This window comes from Chelonia mydas, chromosome 4 (assembly GCF_015237465.2).
Source record: "Chelonia mydas isolate rCheMyd1 chromosome 4, rCheMyd1.pri.v2, whole genome shotgun sequence".
In the NCBI taxonomy this organism is placed as follows: Eukaryota; Metazoa; Chordata; order Testudines; family Cheloniidae; genus Chelonia; species Chelonia mydas.
In genome coordinates, this window is record NC_057852.1 from 122,527,890 (window position 1) to 122,549,445 (window position 21,556).

General features: G+C 38.7%; 1 protein-coding gene and 1 pseudogene across 1 annotated transcript in view; one reads left to right on the forward strand and one right to left on the reverse strand.

Moving 5' to 3' along the window:
• The window catches only part of ZFYVE28 (zinc finger FYVE-type containing 28), a 285,473-nt gene that overhangs the window by 206,825 nt on the left and 57,092 nt on the right, over positions 1–21,556 (forward strand). Inside the window, 2 exon segments of the mRNA XM_043544806.1 lie at positions 4,848–4,949; positions 19,859–21,220. Of these exon segments, the coding sequence (XP_043400741.1) occupies positions 4,848–4,949; positions 19,859–21,220 (1,464 nt within the window).
• LOC114018536 lies at positions 6,617–6,699 on the reverse strand (annotated as a pseudogene).

A 21,556-nucleotide genomic window follows, 5' to 3' on the forward strand; every position in this document is an offset into this window, starting at 1 on the left:
GCTCCCAGAACAGACAATGAGATGAAAACATGCATCACCTCCAGCTGATATTCCTGAAAAATTGTATCATCCAGATACAAAGTTTCCTTGAATACTGGTAGGCCTAATGTCTGGACTGTAGAGAAATAAAACTTAAAATCTAGGAAGATATGTCTAGAAGGTGCCATGCTTGTTAGCATATTGTATTTCTTTAGTGAATAAAAATCTCCTCCTTTCTAGCAACTGTTGATAGATAGGGTGAGATGCAGCTGGATATCTGGACTGGCAGAGAGACAAAATCTGTAGGGATCAATTCACCCAGCAATGCAGCATTGTGTATGGTAGGTGAAGTAGCATGAAATGCAGCTACTATACAATACATTCTTACGCTGAATGCCTGTAAACTTAGGGCTTGTCTACACAGCCTGGCAAATCATGCCAGAGGGGTGTGATTTGTAAAGCAGATTAATGAGCTGCACGGGAAATTTTGGTTAAAATATTAGGAAAACATTAGCTACAAGAACAGCTGAGCAACAAGTTACCTGTAAAGGTTGTGGAATTACCATCATTTGAGATTTGAAGCATAGATTAGCTAGTGCTCTGTCAATGCTGGTTTGGGAATAATTAGGTCAATTTATAATATAATATAGGAGTGTGGGGAGGAAGCAATGGACTAAATCAGAGGTTCTCAAACTTCATTACACTGCGACCCCCTTCTGACAATAAAAAGTACTACATGACCCCAGGACGGGGTTCCAAAGCCTGAGCCCGCCCGCGCCCCACGACCCGGGGGTAGGTGGGGGAAGCTGAAGCCAAGGGTTTTAGCCCCAGGCAGGGGACCTATAACCTGAGTTCCAACATGCAGGGCTGAAACCCTCAGGCTTCGGTCTTGGCTGGTGGGGCTTGGGCTTCGGCTTCTGCCCTGGGCCCCAGAAAGTCTAAGCCAGCCCTGGCGACCCCATTAAAATGAGGTCGCAACCCACAGTTTGAGAGCCGCTGGACTAAATCATTATTAAAGATCCCTTAGAATTCTACTAGTCATAACATTGAGAGAGATAAAGAACTGGAGAGAGTGGTTCCACCATACTGAATATTATGTTATCACTTGATCCATTTAAAAATATTCAGCATTCTCCAGTTCTCTGCAGTCCAGTTTCTCTCACAATTCTGATTACATACTACTGGACAAGGTTACATGTAATGCTTTTTTCCCTGCCATTCCAAGGAGGGTAGGAGTGGGTGTGTCTGTCTTTATATATTTATATTTGTTGTTGGTTGTCAGTGCAGTAAAACCCTCAAAAGTTTGTCCTCCCATCAATGCACTAGGATTTAAAGGTGTAATTTCCTCACTTAAAGCACCCATGGCACTTTCTCTAGCCTGCTGTAAACTTCATCCTAAAATTTTAATACAAGTGGTTCCTCTAAATCCCCTCAAAAGTTCCCATTTTCCCCTGCCACAAGGAGGGGAAGCATGTGAAGTCCCATATCACCTGGTGCCAGAGAAGTGCCTATTGACTATAACTTGGATAATAACTCTTCTTCAGACTCGTCGATAATGAACCACTTTTCCAGACATTCTACTACATGGTGTTAATGTTTTAGAGGATGAACAATAATTGCTGCCATTCAGTTTGTAAAGACATATGGGACTATCCTTATGCTGAATGGCAGGAACTCGCATGGCAACTCTAATGTTTATCTTTTTATTTATAAATGTCTGTCCATTTTAAGTTCTCTAGGAACACATACAATAGTAATAAACTAACTGAAAAATAACATACTGACCAATGCCAATCAACGCAAACTGCATCTAATGCTGGATGACTCAGAGGAATGTTTTTAAATTATTTAATAAGAGATCGCAATATTATGTTAATCCTAATAATCGACAGTTAAAAATCCTAATGAGGAACTTGTTGAGGAACAAACCCATTTGAGGGGAGCAGACTAAATGAATTCAGCTTATTCCACCTCAGTCTACTAGAATTAAAGGCTATGAAAAATGAAATGTGTATCTCATTCCAGTATTTAAAGGCATGTGAGTCATAATAAAGTGAGACAGTCCAAAGGCCTCATGTTAGTAGAAATTTGGGCCAAATATCTCATCTTTGCTTCACAATATTTTCTCTCTTAATTTGTAAAAACTTTTACAAAACTTCCTGAAAGTATTTTCAAGCAGAAGTGTCTGTGTGTGTGAAGGCAGAAAGTGTACGGAGATATTGCAAAAATGTGCCTGATAACTTGATCCTGTAAGGTGCAGAGCACGCTGGCCTTGATCCAGCAAATCACTGAAGCATGTAAGCAGTCCCACTGAACAGGGCCAGAGTACTCAACTCTTGGCAGGACTGAGCTCTGAGGGTGCATCTACACTGCAGGATTCTTTCGGTGGCATGTGGTGTACATGGATGGCATGGTGGAGCCATTCTCCACTGAAAAGGCCCCAGTGCAAAAGCCATTCTCCGTTGCAGGAAACTACTCTGGTACCAGGGAAATGCTCCAGCAGTAGAGGACAGTGGGGAAAGGCTGGCAGCTTCCTGCTGCTGGAGCTCTCCTCTGCCACAGGGAAAGGAAGACTCCAGTGGTGGGGAAAGGCTCTGGCGGGGGTGAAGCAGCAGGAAAAGTCTGAGCTTTTCCCCTGTTACCTACCCCCTGTCAGAGCCTTTCCTTGTCGCAGGGCAAGGCTATGGTGGCAGTGGGGAACAACTGAAGCCTTTCCCCACTACCAGTGACTTTCAATGACATGTGTAGCCACACAACACACTATGCTTTTTGCACCGAAAGTGGTGTATAGTGTAGAAGTAGCCTGAGAGTGGCTTTGTCCAAAAAAAAGTATTTCACCTGAAATAAGTTTCATAAAAATGTATGAGCAAAACAACATAAAATGGCTCACCCTTTCCCAAGTGGCAAAAATTCATATTTGATTGCTTTCAGAATGAAACATTTCCATGAAGTTTTCTCTTGTTTATTATATCACCAACGAGTTGCATGAAATCTAAGATCTCCATCTCATCTAACTTCTATAGTTTTTCACTCCCTGAAGAAATTCAGACAGAACCTATCTTTCAGACATATCTGAAAGGTGCTAATTGTGTAACATAATTACTGGCCCAATGAACATGGGTTTGCAGCAGTTAAAAATTTAGCCTGAGCAGACTCTAGTTTCTTTCCAGAGAAAAGGTAATGCTTATTTTTCTAGACAAGACTTTAGTACCTGAGTCAGCAGCAATTAGTTCATTGATAGCAGTCTGTCTACTGAAATAAAGAAACTAAAGAATTAAAATTGTGTCTACAGTAACTGGAGAATTGAGGTCTTCAGCCAGAAAGGATTTGTGAAAGGTGACTTTCAAATAGAATGAAAAAAATCTGTTATGTTCAGAGTTGTGTTGATTGCCCCCAATAAACAACCTTGGCTTTTGGCATATTGACACTAAAAACTCAGATGGCTAGCTCCATTGCTGATGAAAGGTTACAGAATGGACCTTGCTGGTAACAGGACAGTAAAAAAAGATTTTCACTAATACATGGAGGCCCAAACTAAAGTTGCAGAGTGACAGACAGATCCTTTTTTTTTTAAAAAAAAAACAAAACAACTCCTCTTGGGCATTTTCAAAATAAATTACTTCATTGTTTTGTACCATCTTTAGTTGTAAACACAAGAAACATAGCAGCATTTTCTCAGAAAGCAAAGAAATAGCACTCAAGTGATTCCCCCATATATTGATTTTGTGCTCCAGTGGGATTTCATAGTATTTGTGATTATATCAGCCTATGATACATGCTGGAGTGTTTCAGAAGATCTTCAGCTGGCCATTCACGGCAGAGCTGGATGGAAACGAACAAAAAAGGGGGCAAAAAGTGAGTTTGTTATTATTATTATTGTGCTGAATGCCTCTATTAGTCTGTCTGTCAGAGATTCAGACCCCTTTGGAATTAATCAACAACATCCTGAAGCTTAGGTGTCTTTTAAGAAGGCTGCCTTCAAAGTAATGAATATTTGCAAACTAAGAATATCAAACTGCAAAAAACAAAACAAAACAAAAACTCTGTGGCAGCAAGTCTCAGAGCTCGGGTCAGCTGAGTTGGGCTCACACTATGGGGCTTACAGTTGTGTACATGTTCCCGCTCGGGGCTCTGAGACCCTCCCCCAATCCTACAAACCCTTATGCATGTAAGTAGTTTCATTGAAATCAATGAGACTACTCATGCTTAAAGTGAAGCATAAGCAGGATCAAGACTAAAGCTTCCTTTCTTTGGAGGACAACTTCCTACAAGCAGTTAGTTAAATTAGTAGCCTGGTAGTATGGAAACGTTACATCCTATAAAGCTTCATGTTTCTTTCCTAGCACAGATGTTTTTTCTACCATTCTGTATTTTAATTTGATTGAGAGAGGCTGATATAATCACAAATACTAAGAAGCACTGGCACTCAGAGGGGTCAAACCACCTGTCTAGAACCTATTTAGAATAGAAAGAAGAAGAAAGTTAGAATGTATCTTGGGACAATAGAGTCCAAAATATTCTGATAATTCACTTATTAATTTCTTCTAAACACTCATTTTTAGTTTTTCCAAGTCAGTTAAATAAATGAAGTAAACAATGGATTCTTTCTGTAGTATGGTTTGATAGCTTTTCCCCCACATATAAAGGAACCAAATTCATTGTAGTCTGTTAAATGTCTGTAACTTCTTACAAATAAAAGAAAAATAAGGTATCTTAGAGAGAACAAATAATTACATAAAATTGTGCATAATTATGCAACCAGCAGCTTGAATATAATTTCAAATATTTGTTTATTGATGGTTTTCTGATTCTGTACTCTGTCCAAGTGTCATAAAAAGATTTATTTTGTTTGTGTGTCTTAAATACAGTGGGCTTGTAGTTTATTCTGAAGGACCATTGAACTTGGACCGCAAGCCAGAAGATATGTCTGAGCTTTTCAGACCCTTCCACACTTTGCTAAGGAAAATAAGGCAAGTAATAAAAGATTTCTGTTTCTTGAAATTACATCTTTCGTAGGGTGAATATGAGAGGACTGAAAATTACGCATAAAAAGGAAAATGTTTCAAAAACTATTTCTATGCTTACTCTGTTACCATAATTTACCTTTTTTTCCCCATGTGTATCTTTTTGTACCCAGCAGTCAGTTGAGCGGATTTTCTTTACTCTGGTCTTTTCTCAATTTCTTCCAGTTCTTTTTTACCCTTTTTTTTTCCCTTGAATCATTTTATTATGTTTGTTTTTCTTTATTTTCAATAGATATGATAGGTGGTGGATGGCTGCAATATTGAATCTAGACATTTTATAGTTTTCGTTAACTGTTGTGTTTCTGCTTTAATTACATTTATTTTATATTTTTTGTTTAACTCAGTATGATATGATGCAATACACAGGTAGTGATTTATTAGATTATTTCCATCTGTAATTTCTATTAGGTTAGTGGTTATCAGACTTTTCCATATTGTGGACCACTTCTTTAAATAATAGATCATTTCCTGCACACCTCCTTTCCCAACGGCCAAATCCCAATAACTCTCTTGGAAACTATAGTGTTTGGTTTAATTAAAAGTAATAACAGGACTACATCAGGAAGAAGGAATAGAGCTAACCTCACTTTAATGAGATGGTTGGTTACCTCCCTCCCTTTTTGTCTAAACACTTTTTCTGGGTGTAGGAGCTTAGGGTCAGATTTTTAAAGGTATTTTTGGCATCTAATGGGATTTTCAAAAGCACCTTGGTGCCTAAAACTCCTTGTTTTCAATAGGTGTTAGGCAATTAGATGCTTTTGAAAATCCCATTAAATACCCTTAAAAATCTGGCCCTTAGGGGCTAAATTTTCAAGTGACTGTTCATTTTGGGTGCCTCAGTTTTGGTGCCCAATTTGAGACCTTTTTAAAGGGGCCTGATGTTCAGAGTTGCTGAGCCTCCACCTCAAAAAATCAGGACCCTTTAAAGTGTCTCAGCTGAAATACTGAGGCTCGTAATCACTAGAAACTTCTTAAAATGTAAGCCTATGTTTTAATAGTACTGAATGTCCTCACACTGCACACGGGTTCCACTGCTCTAAATTTTTCTAGATCATTTTGCAGTATGGTTCTATCCCCCTATGTGTTTGCCATTCATTGAATTTTATGTTTAGCCAAAATTTGATCACAACTGAGGTTACAGTACATCACAAACACAGAGAAATGAAGCTAACAAAGGGACTGTGCAGAGTGCAGAAAGATGTTTGTTTTTGTGTTTACTTTATCAAAAAAGCTTCTAGAAACCCTAAAAGAATCCAGGATTAGGCTATAACTAGCAGAAAGCAGCCCTACTTAACAATGAGCAGATGCTTCCCTGTTTTTATGGAAGCGCTCCACCTCGTTCACGGACCACAGTTTGAGAATCTCTCTAATAGGTCATTTATTCCTTTATCCTGCATATGCAGTATTGTTCAATACAGAATGGGCCAGATTGTAAACCAGTGTGAAGTGGCTAAGCTTCATTGACTTCACCTGAGCTATACTGATTTGCACAAGCTAAGAATCTAGACATGTATTTTTAGTGTTTTGTCTAGTCTAGTTTTAAATGTCCTAAGCGATGGAGCTTGCACCATTTCCCTTAAATGTGTTCCGTAGCCTGGATCTATTCAATGTGAGACAGACTAGGTAGTATCTCAGATTTGCGTGTCATCCTTGCGCAGGGGCCATGCTAATCTTCTCTGTATGTTCCAATTTCCCTCCTCCAATTTCCCTCCTCCTGTTTGTTTACATCTTTGAAAACCTTTAATTTTGTTATTGCTCTTCCTTGAGCACCATCTACCTTGTCTAGATTTTTCTTTAACATGCATTATTATGAAAAGAAGAAAAATATGTTGGACTAGGTTTTTCTGTAGCCAGAAGCAGTATGTGATTGTAAATTGCAATACTGACACTAAAATCAATCAGGTTATTATATGCTATGTTGAACTGTATGGACATTGTTTCATGGATCCACTGCATGCATCCGATGAAGTGGGGTTTAGTCCATGAAAGCTTATGCCCAAATAAATTTTTTAGTCTCTAAGGTGCCACAAAGTACTCCTCGTTCTTTTTGTATGGACATTGATATGTATAAATAAAATTACAATTTTGATCTTTTCTTAATCTGTGAGACTTAATTACCATAAGTACTCATCCACTTTTCTCTCTGTTTAAGTTAATGATACTTTATTAGTTTGTGAGATTTAGATGGAGGAAATTTTCAAATACACAAATTGATTTCCAACTCCCATGGAAAGTCAATGGGAGTTAAGCACAAAATCTCCCCTGAAATCTCTGTCTAGAAGACACATACCATAGATATGCAAGTACATGCACAATATTGATCTTTTGGGTAGTTATCCTGTATCTCACTGCTGAAATGAATACATATTACTGTTACTACTTTGTAGTGATATTGATTTAAGAAAGCTGGGCATGAAGAAACAAATTATTGAGATGCAGAATTAATAAGGTACTCTTTACCTAGATACTCTTTATCTAGAATAAAATCCTGAAAATACAGTCTTTTGTATTTAGTGCTTACTGAATTTTGAAGTCCAATTAAAGTTGCATTAAAACAAAAAGTTCTATTTACTTCCAGTACACAACCACAACAAAAAATCCTAATCTAAGTTGCTCACATCCCCTTAAATTAATATGGAGATAATGTTTAAAATCTAATTTACTTGTCAGTATTTGTACATTTTGTCTACTATTCACATTTTACAATATAGACAATAAAATCAGTTAAATCAGTTTTTGTTTTTGCTTAGTCCATTTCATTTTCAACTTTTCAAATCTTAATTGTTGGGTTGCAGTCATATCAGGGTAATGTATATTTGTTCAATAACAACTATTTCTAATGCAATCTTTTTTAAAAATGGAAAACCTTTAGCTCAATCTTTAGTTTTGAAAATGTCAGTTCTAACAAAATCTGAGTTTTGTGTCAAATTGGAGACTACAATATACTGCTTCTTAGGAAAAGGTCCAGATTTAAATTATCTGGAGCCAGTTTGCAAAATATTTTCAGTGAAGCAATATTTATTAGTGAACACACAGAAAATCAAAGCAAATCGTACATAAACTATGTGAAATTACAGTATGTATAAACTTTGATGTGGTTAGCAGTCTAGCTAGTTAAGTCCAATCAGGCAATTATTGCCCCTTCAGCAACGTCCCTGATGAACTCTATCATCACCACTGTTCATTAAAAACAACAATAGAGCCATCTCCACTGGGTTTGCAGGGTCCTCAGCACTTAGGCAGTAGGAAGGGAAGATGCTCCATCTCCTTCCCCCTCCCCTCTGAGTAACTGCCTTGGGGTTGTTTCATGGGCTTTCTTTGCCTTGTGACTGGTGGATTTAAACTCACTGGGTTGCAATTACTGGACAGTGAGGTGGTTCGGGGGGACAGATAAAGGAGATCAAGGGGGGAAGTCGGATGGGGCACTTGTATTTCCTTCCAGCAGTCAGACGTTAACTCACCCTCCAGCTACACTTTGGCTTTGTCACCAGTGAATGAGGGCAATAGAATGGGCTTTGGTGTGTTCTACTATGAGAATGCTCACATGCTGTATTGCAATACAATGCTTGTTGTAAGACTATAAAAACCAACATATTATTGCAGCACATTATTGACTCCTATCAAATTTCAGTATAAAGTTCAATATTCTTTACCTGTTAGCCAATTAGATTTTCATTCTAAATATAAAACAAAACACAAGACTTATTGAAATGCTTACTGTATGATTATAACACACCTGTCATGTTGAAGTTCATTAAAGGAAATAACAGACACTGGGTTTACACTGCTCCATTAGCTATTATAAAATTACAGTATAGCTATTGGATTAGTAAAGTGTCTATTGGCTAGATAAATCCATTATATTCTTCTCCTTGATGTCCTATTGCTGGATTGCCTGATTTTCAAAGGTGCAAAGGCATCTTTGGAATCGTGGGAATTGTAGATATCGAGCACCTCTGAAAATTAGTCTAGGAGTAATTATCCTACTCTGTATACTATTAGCAAAAAGAATTGTTTTTTCAAGTTCTGGTGCTGTAGGCCAGGAAACAGAATGTTTTAAATTTCTAATTGAGACACATATAAGATGCATATATTATAATTATATTAATATTAACTTGGATACATACAGTTACTCCGCACAAAAGTAGAGAGATAATACACACACTGTCATTGCTGAGTAATTGCAGCCAGATCTAAAATTCTGCAGATATGTTTATCTCTAATCTTTTATCAAAGCTCTGTGTCCACCTAGGGCTTGATCCTGAGCCCGTTGAAATCAACAGCAAGGCTCCCATTGACTTCAGTGGTTCAGGATCAAGCCCCTAATAATCAGATCGGTACATCATAAATACTATAACACCTCTGAATCCATTTCATACCATTTACTGTGAATGAAAATGTAATACATTATATTCCCATCTCAGAATGTTTGGGTGATTTTGGATTTCTGCCATATGCAGCCTAGTTGTGAAGGGTGGAGGGGGTAACGGTGCATATCAGGTCTGTTTCTGGAGGGTGGGGTTTAGGGCTAGATCAGTTAATTGCAATTTGCACTCATACCCACGTCTTACTCCTATGGGAACAGCTACATACAGGGAGGATTGACCCTCAGAGAAAAAAAGCAATCAAAATTACCATTGCTTCTATTCTTGAAGGGAAGGGAACTTTAAATTCTGGACAGGTCTCCATAGAAGCCAACCTGATGGAGGCTGCATGGAAGATGTGTGAAATCAATTAATCTCCTAGCTGCCTTGTCCTCATCCTCTCTTCAGCTACTCTGCCCTTTTTGTGGGCTGGGCAGCCAGCCAGCTCCAGACCACTGATGGAGCAAGTTCTTTAGCCTGGGTTCTGCCAGCTGTGCAAAAGGCTCTGTTGTTTTTGCAATAGGTAGAGTAACTATAGCTCATAACAACCACAGTACACTTTAAGAATCTTGCTTATTTTTTGCTCATCTGCAGTATACAGCAGAAGACAAATATTCTTTATTTTTCCAAATATAATTTGCCCTCATGTAATAATGTGTCAATTAGAATGAAGGCAGATTAGAACCCCCAAAGTGACTTTTATAGCCAATCTTTTTTCAAGTCCACCATAAAAAGGAAATATAATGAAAATGTCAGAGTTGGCTTTCAAGTGCTCTACTTACTCATTTCTTGTGAATGATAAAAACAAGGCGAGAGAGAAAGATCCAATGTTATTTTTTTCATAGTAACATAGGACTTGGCATACTGGATCAGACCTGAGGCCCATCTACTCCTGTATACTGCCAGACACTGGCCAGTACCAGAAGCATCAGAGGAAGGCATAAGAACCGTGCAGCAGGCAGATGTAGGATAATCAGCCCCCTGAAGTAGGTCTCATCCTGATCTCTAATGGTTAGCAATTTAACTTAATCCCTGAATCATGAGGTTTAATGCCCCCTCCAGAAGTTGTTGTTTATAATTATAAACAACTCTGGACATTCGTGATATATATGCAATTCCTTTTTTTAATCTTGTTAACTTATTGGCTTCAGTGATTTCATATGGCAATGGATCCCGAAGCCTAATTATGTCTTGTGTGAAAAAGTATTTCCATTATTCAGTTGCCTGTATCTTATAAGAAAAAGAAGCTTCATTTAGTATCTGAAAAGTATCTCTGAAATCCTGGTAATTTTTCATAGACAGAGCAAAGGAAAAATAGAACTAGCTGAATGGTTCCCTTTCACAGTGAAAGCAATTTCAGTTTATAATAAAACTTCTGTTGATATGTTTAGAATTGGTGACATGGAACAATTTGTTTAACAGGTTTACGACATAAATTGTTTCCATTCTAATTATTGAAGTAATGGCAACAGAAGATTACCCAATTTAATCTGACAGGTTTTGTATAACAACTCTTTCATCTTCTTACTGAGGATAATTACTGCTCTATATTGCAAAGAATTTTTCTAAGAAACAATGTCCAGCGATGGTTAGTTAACTGCATATTTTAAATTTAATGCATAAAATACACTACCTTTTAGGTGTAACTCCATTAGGATCCTCTCAATTTGCATGCAAAAAGTTTATAATTTATATTTAGACACAGTATTATTCAGGTGTATAGGTATACGTTGGTGTGTTTGTTCATATGTATGTATATGTGTATATGTAGAATTTAAAAATTAGATATTATTTGTATTATACTAGCACTTAGAGGCCAGGGCCCCATTGTGCTAGGTATTATCCAGATATCTAACAAAGAGGCCATGCCTGCCCCAAAACTTTAAAATCTAAGTGTAAGGCTATAATCAACAGGTGGATAAAACAAACAAACGGGGGAACACAATCAATGAAATTATACATAGAAAACAGTGAGTCTCATCATGTAAAGTGCTTTAATTGATATAATTTTGGAACTAAAGTGGTCATACTTTATAAGTCAATATTTATCGGACTGTGGTATCTCAGATAGTGCAGTCTGGGCCTAATTCAAACTGACTGAATTCAATGGGTGTCTTTCGGTTGACTTCATTTGTTTTGGATCATACCATGTTTCTTTATACCTGGAATAAGAAAGAATTCAGATCCTGTAATGTGACCACTGTTGGTAAATGCAGAGTTCTTTACAGCAACAATGTAGATATGCATGTGATTTTAGAGTAGCTTTGACAACGTCAGATAAGCTTCCAGCGGGACATAGTTGAGATACTCAGCTGTTGTAAATAACCCCATTGAAGTCAATAGAGCTGCATCAGTTTACATCAGTTGAGAATTTGACTTGGTAAGAGCAAAATAGGATCATGAAAACAAAGTAGATTCTTAGTCTGTGGAAAAATTTGGATAGTTGTTAAGTAGAGAGAGCTCTGAACAAATACTCCTACAAATACCTGCATCCGACTCCACTCCCATGGCTCCCAGTTCTGAGCAATATCGCTCCGCCTCATATCAGACGAGAAATTGCCACTGGCAAGTTACTGGAGAAAATACTCACCAACTCAAGCCTGCTGCTGTACAATGATCTTTTTAAACCACTAGCTGCACGTTTGCCGTCACGTCACCCATTATGGTCTCATCCGCCATGCCAGGATGTTAGGGCGGAAACACTCTGGCGAGAGGAATGGATATCTGTTATAATCCCCAACCAGTCCCTCGTCGCCGACCCCACAATTTGCCCACGTGGTTTTGACCTGCCCCATTGCCAATGGTCCCTGTTGAACAGGTTCTGGATCAGGCAAGGTCTCTGTGAAGCCAACCAGTATCGCTGGGGCTTTCATGACAGCCCTTTGTGCGGCTGTCTTGCAACACAGACAATGATGCACATTGTCGATGAATGCCAGCGGTGGCCTCGAACTGCATCACGGCACTGAAGATGCTATCACTTGGCTAGACGACTATGCACACATTAAATAAATATATCTTTGGAATACTCTGTGAGCACACTGTCACAGATCCTAGTGAGAGCCCCTTCTTGGCCACCCACTAGGATTGCTGTGAGGGGAATACATGCCTCTGCTCTGGATCACTGGTGTGTTTGAAGCTCCTGGAGTCCAGTCATGACACCAACCTGAGGGTCCCCAGGCACACTCTCAGTGCACAGACCTTCTATCTGGCACCCTCCCTCCCTGAGTGTAGAAATCTCCTGTCCAGCTGCCTAGCCCCTCTGAGTACAGTGCTGAGCCTTCATACTCTCCAGTACTTAAAGACTGCACTATCCCAGAACTCCTCCCCAAAGATGTGAAGCTTTGGTTTACAGTTTAACTCTCTCAAGGGCCTGCAGGAGTTGTGATGCAGTCTACACGCACACTTTGTACAGTCTAATGTCTTCGTGCTCCTTATATTTAATCATGTAAAGCATAGGGGAGTATAGATCATACAAAACAATAAAACATCCTGAACACAATAACCCTCACTAACTCCCCTTCTCTTGGGAGTCCTTGGGGTACCATGTGTTCAGATAGGGAGGCAGGGTCCCCTGTTCTCTTGCCTAGCCTGCCCCACAGCAGTCTTCCTCCTCTTACTCTGGTGCAAAATGGCTCTACCCCTCTCCTCAGCTCTCCCTATGAGTCCATTCATGGACTCCTGCTGGGGTCATCTGCTTTTGTTCTGCCTTTGGGTATTTTTCCATTATTCCCAAATCCCTCTCCCTTCAGACAAGAGGAAGAAGTCTCCCAAGTAGAGCATACCCATTGTCCTGAGTTGTCTTAATTTGAGTAGGGCAGATCACTCACCGCTATCTTTGGCCTGGTGGAAAGATCATAAAACCTTAGGTCTGGAAGGGACCTCTAGAGGTCTTCTAATGCAGTCTCCTGCCCTCAAGGTAGGACTGGACTAAGTACAGTATTATCTAGATCATCCCTAACAGGTGTTTGTCTAACCTGTTCTTAAAAATCTCCACTGACAGAGATTCCACAACCTCCCTAGGCAATTTATTCCAGTCCTTAACCACCCTCACAGGAAGTTTTTCCTAATGTAAAACGTAAACTCCCTTTGCTGCAATTTAAGCCCATTGCTTCTAGTCTTATCCTCAGAGGTTAAGGAGAAAATTTTTTCTCCCTCCTTCTTGTTGCAACCTTTTATGTACTTGAAAACTGCTATCTTGTCCCCTCTCAGTCTTCTCTTCTCCAGACTAAACAAACCCAGTTTTTTTCAATCTTCCCTCATAGGTCATGTTTTCTAGACCTTTAATCATTTTTGTAGCACTTCTCTGGATTTTGTCCAATTTGTCCACATCTTTCTTGAAATGTGGCACCTAGAACTGGATACAATACTCCAGTTGAGGCCTAATAAGAACGGAGTAGAGTGGAAGATTTACTTCTCGTGTCTTGCTTACAACACGCTTGCTAATACATCCCAGAATGATATTTGCTTTTTTTCCAACAGTGTTACACTGTTCACTCATATTTAGTTTGTTATCCACAATGACCCCCAGATTCCTTTCCACAGTACTCCTTCCTATGCAGTCATTTCCCTGTCTATATGTGTGTAACTGATTGTTCCTTCCTAAATGGAGTACTTTGCATTTGTCCTTATTGAATTTCATCCTGTTTACTCAGACCATTTCTCCAGTTTGTCCAGATCATTTTGAATTTTAATCCTGTCCTCCAAAGCACTTGCAACCCCTCTCAGCTTGATATTTTCCGTAAACTTTATAAGTGTACTCTCTATGCCATTATCTAAATCATTGATGAAGATATTGAACAGATCCGGACCCAGAATTTATCCCTGTGGGACCCCACTCAATATGCCTTTGCAGCTTAACTGTGAACCACTGATGATTACTCTCTGGGAACGGTTTTCCAGCCAGTTATGTAGCCACCTTATAGTAGCTCCATCTAGACTATATTTCCCTAGTTTTTTTTATGAGAAGGTCATGTGAGACCGTATCAAAAGCCTTACTAAAGTCAAGATATACTACCTCTACCACTTCCCCTCTATCCACAAAGCTTGTTGCCCTGTCAAAGAAATCAATTAGGTTGGTTTGACATGATTTGTTCTTGACAAATCCAGGTTATTACTTATCACTTTATTATTTTCTAGGTATCTGCAATTGATAGCTTAATTATTTGCTCTATTATCTTTCTGGGTACTGAAGTTAAGCTGACTGGTCTGTAATTCCCCAGGTTGCCCTTATTTCCCTTTTTATAGATTGGGACTATATTTGCCCTTTTCCAATCCTCTGGAATCTCACCAGTCTCCCACGATTTTTCAAAGATAATCGCTAAATGGCTCACAAATCAACTCAGTCAGCTCCCTGAGTATTCTAGGATGTATTTCATCAGGCCCCTGGTGACTTGAAAACATCTCACTTGTCTAAGTACAGTAGAACCTCAGAGTTATGAACACCTTGGGAACGGAGGTTGTTCATAACTCTGAAATGTTTGTAACTCTGAACAAAACATTATGGTTGTTCTTTCAAAGGTTTACAACTGAACATTGACTTAATACAGCTTTGAAAATTTACTATGCTGCTTTCCCTTTATTTTTTTTAGCAGTTTACATTTAATACAGTACTGTACTATGTTTGTCTTTTTTTGGGGGGGGTCTCTGCTGCTGCTTGATTGTGTATTTCCGGTTCCAAATGAGGTGTGTGGTTCACTGGTCAGTTCGTAACTCTGGTGTTCGTAACTCTGAGGTTCTACTATAATTTTTAACTTGTTTCCCTATTTTAGGCTCTGATCCTACGTCATTTTCACTGGCATTTATTAAATCAGATGTCGACAACCCTGCTAATTCATGGTGGATCCACACACACACATTGGCTTTCCATGATGCAGTAATTTCATCATACAATTTCATAAAATTATTCACAATTCAGACGTAGTACAGACGGAACCCCCAATTCATCACTGACACTAATGCCATATGCATCGATCTTCATATAATATTTAGCTATCAGATGGACTTGTAAACTTACAGATTTTTTAAATTTTATAATACATCGTGATAACAAGATTGACTTTTAACTATGGAGGATAATTAGCCCTAGAGAGATTGCATGGTACCTTTTCTAACAAATTTACAACTGAAGAAATTGCCAAACAAACATTAAACTTCAAGATTCACGTGGAATGATTTATGCAGAAGAAGAATAAGCATTATGGAATGAAAACAAATCTGCCAGAGAAAATGGGGAAGTGGGTGTAAGGTGGAGGACACAATCCACATAGTGTGATTATGGCTATAAAAGTGAATGCAAAAATGGCACCTGGTGACTGCACGTGCCTGTATCCAAGTGTTTATTCTGAGTCATAGCTGCTTAGGTTTACTGATTTTAAAAAAATCAGTATTTTATTACTGTTAACGCTGTACAGTCAGCAGAGCTGCAGGAGAGCATGTGCTGTCTTTTATTCCGCCTCAGTTATTATCATCTAAAGCTGCCAGCTACATTTTGATTCTACAGTTTTTGTTATGTGATATCTGGTGATGTATGAGTCAGATATAACATGACTTATTTTCAGATAATATGTTGATGTTGCAGTGGTGGCAGTCCTAAAAATCTTGTTTGACCTTTAACATAGTAAATTTGACATGGAAGTCATTGATTAGAAATAAATATGGATCCAAGAGATGTCTATTTTTTGCATTCAGTGACTTTTTTTACTACAATCACTCTTTTTATGGAGTTTTGATATGTGGATTGTCACAACCCCAGGTTTCCTATGACCCAGGGCACCCTACTGTCTGCTCCCTTGTTATAAGGACTAGGTTTGCAAAGCAGTCCCTCCCTTCAAAGGCCATTGTAGAAATTCCAATTCACCACAGCTTCTATACAGACTGAATTACAGAACTTGAAATATATTGTTTACAATTAACTCTGGTACTGATCACCTGGCAGAGCTCTCTGTCCTTTTCAAGCCCCATTTCCGTTTCTTTTTCATAATCCACAGAGTCAGATGTTCTCCCAGTGTGGTATCTGTGATGGTTGGATCACAGAAACCACCTTGGGAACTGCCACCTGATGTGCTGAAACTACCTCTGAACCTGTTTTCCCTGCCAGCTTGGGACGTCAATGCCCTGCCTGGTTGTGTCAGACACGCTAGCCTGCTACAAACACAGACCCAGGTCTGAACCATGTCCCACCAAAGCTGCAGGCTTAACTGAAAACAGCTTAAGAAGTGTTCCTGTCTCCAGCACTCAGATACGCAACTCCCAATGGGGTCCAAACCCCAAATAAATCTGTTTTACCCTGTATAAAGCATACACAGGGTAAACTCATAAATTGTTTGCCCTCTATAACACTGATGGAGAGGTATGCACAGCTATTTGCCCCCTCCAGGTATTAATACATACCCTGGGTTAATTAATAAGTAAAAAGTGACTTTATTAAATACAAAAAGTAGGATTTAAGTGGTTCCAAGTAATAACAGACAGAACAAAGTGAATTACCAAGCAAAATAAAATAAAACACTCAAGTCTAATCCTAAGACAGTAAGAAAGTGATTACAGATGAAATTTCACCCTCAGAGATGTTCCAGTAAGTTTCTTTTATAGACTCGCCTCCTTCTAGTCTGGGTCTAGCAATCACTCACACCCCTGTAGTTACTGTCCTTGGTTCCAGTTTCTTTCAGGTATCCTTTGGGGATGGAGAGGCTACCTCTTGAGCCAGCTGAAGACAAAATGGAGGGGTCTTTCAGGACTTTATATAGTTTCTCTCTTGTGGGTGGAAACCCCTCCCTCCCCCTGTGTAGAATCCCAGCTACAAGATGGAGTCTTGGAGTTACATGGGCAAGTCACATGTCCATGCATGACTTAGTTATCTACAGGGACATTCCCAGGAAAGCTCAGATGTGGATCGGTGTCTATCAAGGTCCATTGTTTGCCAAGTACTTCCATTTACTTGAATAACCCCTTCACACTATGTTGATCAAATCTGCCTTAGGTGCTTTCTGCAGCAAACACTTTAAATACAAGCATAGAGTCAACGCTCTTAATTTCAGATATAAAAATGATACATGCATACAAATAGGATGAATACATGCAGTAGAACATAACCTTTGCAAAGATATGTTACCTGGCATATCTAGAATAAAACACATTCCAGTTATGTCATATTTACATTCATAAGCATATTTCTAGAAAGCATTATGAGGTGCAATGTCACAGTATCACTGCCACCTTCTTACAAGCCTGGATCTTTATCATGCCTGATGGACCAGTCTGTGGAATATGGAGAGACCTTTCTTGGCAATTTCACCCAGCCCAGACAAAATCACCTCCAGTTGGTGTCCACACACTCGTCTTTCCACGATCCTCCTCCCACTGCTGCTCCAAGCAACCCAAAGGGCCCTCCCGAAGTTTCAAGCCACTTTCTCACTTCCACCCATATATTTTACATCCCATATACCTCATACCTAAAATAAGATAAATGCAACATACACCATTGTCTACATGGAGATAGTACACATAATCATAATAGCACTTTGCACTTACATAGTACCTACCATCCAGTGATTTCTAAGCCTATTAGGAGTGGCTCACTCCCTTTCCTGTGCTCTAGCCACAGGACTGTGCTGCCCCTAAAAATCACATGTACACATTTATGCCACCAGGAAATCTTTTGGTTTTTTTCAAGGCTAATACAGTTGGCATTTTTGAGTTAAAGTATCAGTCCCAAAGATGACTTTTTTTTTACATGGTGTTTCCATTTCAGAATCAGGATATTATTAGTAAGAATGTAGATCAGGTTTTAAGATGTGAAGTCGAGAGCTGTTATCTTGTTATTAACGTACAAAATTGTCAAGGTAATGTTAAGTCTTTGAGCATCCAGTAAGTTTATGATCTCCACAATGCTTTCAGGGCATAATACAAAGTCCAGTGAAGTCAATGGAAAGATTCTCATTTACTTCAGTGGACTTTGAATCAAGCCTCAAACACCGCCTGATGAGGGATCAGTTAGATCGCACTAGCCTTGTTTCCTTAAAAGTCTGCTATCCTGTACTCCCAAATAGGGCATTTGACCCCTGAAAGTAATTATCACTTAGTAGTAGAAAGGAGGAAAAAATAGAGGGTCTGCTGAGTAATATATTGAAAAGGAATTGCCGTACTGACAGATTATCAGTTTGTCGTTGCTGTCCTGCCAAGTATCAGACAAGGGTAGTGTATTATTCCATTCCAGTTATGCCTCAGGATTCTTCAAATGACACAGCTTCGTGTTTACAAAATAAGTGTGGCTCTTATACTTGTTAACTTTTCTTCATTTATCATTTGGATATGGAAAATGTTAAATGTAAGTAAAACATGATTTCTAAGTGGATATGGAAGTAACTCTGCAATGGCTTCATAATATTGGTGTCCCAGATCTGAAGAAGAGCTCTGTGTAAGATTGAAAGCCGGTCTCTTTCACCAGCAGAAGCTGGTTCAATAGAAGATATTTCTAAGCAAAAGATATTACCTTACCCCACCTTGTCTTCCTTAGTTTAGTCATATTTGCAACTGCTCTTTTTTCAGCTCAGTTCATCAGAATGTTGTATATTTTTTCTAAGTAAGCTTTTCCTTTAATGTAGATTAATAGTGTGCTCAATAACCGTATTACTTGCAGAACTGAAAAGGGTAATGTCAGTAAATATTTTTCACCTCATGAACTCTTAAATATTATTTCAGCTGATTAAACAATGTCAAGGAATAAATGAAAGTATCACAATGCAAAGAAACACTAAGAGGCGGTGGAAAGAAAAGATGGGAAATCTCCAATCTTGTGTCTTCTGTCAATTTCTCAACTATTAACTATTTATGTATTAGTAATGGGAATCAGAAGGAAAATGCTCATAGTAACCTACCTAGAAATATATTATTGTATAAAGTCTAAGAACAGATTAGGTTTTCTTCAAAATAGGTTTTGTAATTTAGACTATATTCTCAATTACAGTCTGAGATTTCCAATAAGTCAGCACTGCAAAGGGGACATTGATTAATGTTTTTAATACATTCTTTGTATCTGCCCATGTAATAGCTTGGGAAATTTTAACTATACTCTTGAGTGCAGTAACCTTCACTGACTAGTTCTCAGGAAGGTGTCTGTGTCCTAACCAAATTACAGTATGCGGGGTTTTAATTCAAGCTAGTAATATATTTAAAATGTGAAACATTATTTTTGCACCCCAGATGACTAAATGTTTGGTTTTTTGCAGCAAGAAAAGAGAGAATATTTTATTCTGTGTTTCCCAGCATAGTCTCAGGTTCAAGTGTAGGAGAACACACGTACTCTGAATTAGAATTTACAATGCACTTAGAATTCTCCAGCTCCAAGTGCTAGCTAATACTTTTCTGTGTCTATTTCTAAATTCTTCATGTGGATTTCTTTTCAGACAGAGAAAGCTTCTAGTAAGATCTGTAATGCAGTCACCCTTTATGAATACAAACTGCAACATAACGTCTGCATTTTTTGCTTTGTAGGGATCTGCTTCAGACCTTAACTGATGATGAGCTGCATACACTGGAACGTAACCTCTGCATATCCCAGGATGTGGATTTTCCTGTCAGAACAGATCCTGAAGTGCCCACTATCAGTACAACTGCCTTAGCTGCACCTTTGCCTGCTGAGGAGCTTTCAGCAAAAGCTGAAAACACAGAGGCTGAGCTAGCCTGCTCTATGCAGTATGATGAACAGGAATTGGAACAGCTGAATAGGATGGTCCATAGGGTTGGAGATGAGATGTCTTCCCTGCTTTCCCCACCAAGTGTATGCCAGTCTCCAGCACACAGACCTGGCATAAGAAATGGCTCCAGCACAGAGACCTCACCTAACAGGCAACATTTTGACAACTTAACAGACGAAGAGGAAAGAGTGTTTTTTATGGATGATCTGGATGGAGCAGGAGAAGCTCTTGCTGGGTTGGATTCAGACAATGACACATTTGCATGGGTGAATAACCCTTGCCACAATTCAAAGCAGAGTGTGCAGTACAGGGACCCTCTAGTGTATGACAATGGTCATCAAACAGAAGAAACTTTACTTTTAAAAGAAGCAGAAAGTGATTTAAGCAATAATAACAATATTGAAGATAGCAAACAGATGACTTGTATCTCAATTCAAAATTCGTGCAGTTGTTTAGAAGGTCCTGATTCACAGTTATACCTCAATGGCTGGGATACATATGTTGATGCAGAGACAGCAGAAATGATAGCCCATAGGACAGGTGGAATGAAGATATCTGCTACTGTAATATTTAATCCCAAATCTCCCTCTACTTCAGAATCCCTAGTGACAACACCAGAAGTAGCTATCAGTTGTGTTCCTGGGTCTTCTGATTCTTTAGTTGATGAAGAGGAGAGTGAATCCCATAAGCTCAGTATAGCTGCCACAAATTGTCTAATTAATTCCTGTGTGTGTTGTGGCAGCTGTGAAGACAGTAGGGAGGATAATATTGATGGTTTAAAGACGAGACATTCCCCAGGAAAAGTTATAAATGCTTCTTATAGTTTAGTAAAATCTAAAGAAAAGGACCATATAGATAAACTTGATCGTGCAGTCTCTGCAGAGGAGGCATTAAAAACTGAAACGTCTCCTGCTTTGCTAGCAGAAAGAGATTCTGGCAGAGAAGAACAGAAACTGTCTAACTCCTCTAAGTGCCTGGCACATTCCTCAGGTTCACAGCTGGGAGCAGAAAATGGATCACAAGTAGAGGTGGAAATCTCAAATCAGCAAAAGAAATGGGAGAAAAGAAGGCAGCCAAGTCAAAAGCAATCAGAGAACAATGAAGAAAGTAGTAATGAAAGACTAGCAAAGGATGACATTAAATCAAGATCCAGTGCAAGGTAAGACCGTCTTGCAATGATTTTATTGTCTCAGGACTTGCATACAAAATAGTTAATAGTAACATAGCGATTTATACTATGCTTTCCTTAGCAATGAGGGCGCACATAATGTTAGCTGATTTTTAAAATAATAAAATGTTAAAGGCCAAGGAATTGTTGACTATAAAGGAAAACATTTTTTTACTACTTTTAAAAATACTTTTTACTGTACGATCAGATTTATTTTTTGTGCAAACTATGGCTTTTTCAGCAACCGTTTAAAACTCTTTTTAATCTCGGGTCTTTATTTTGTCCCCTGAGCTATGAAATAAATTCATTAAATAACATCTGACCTGT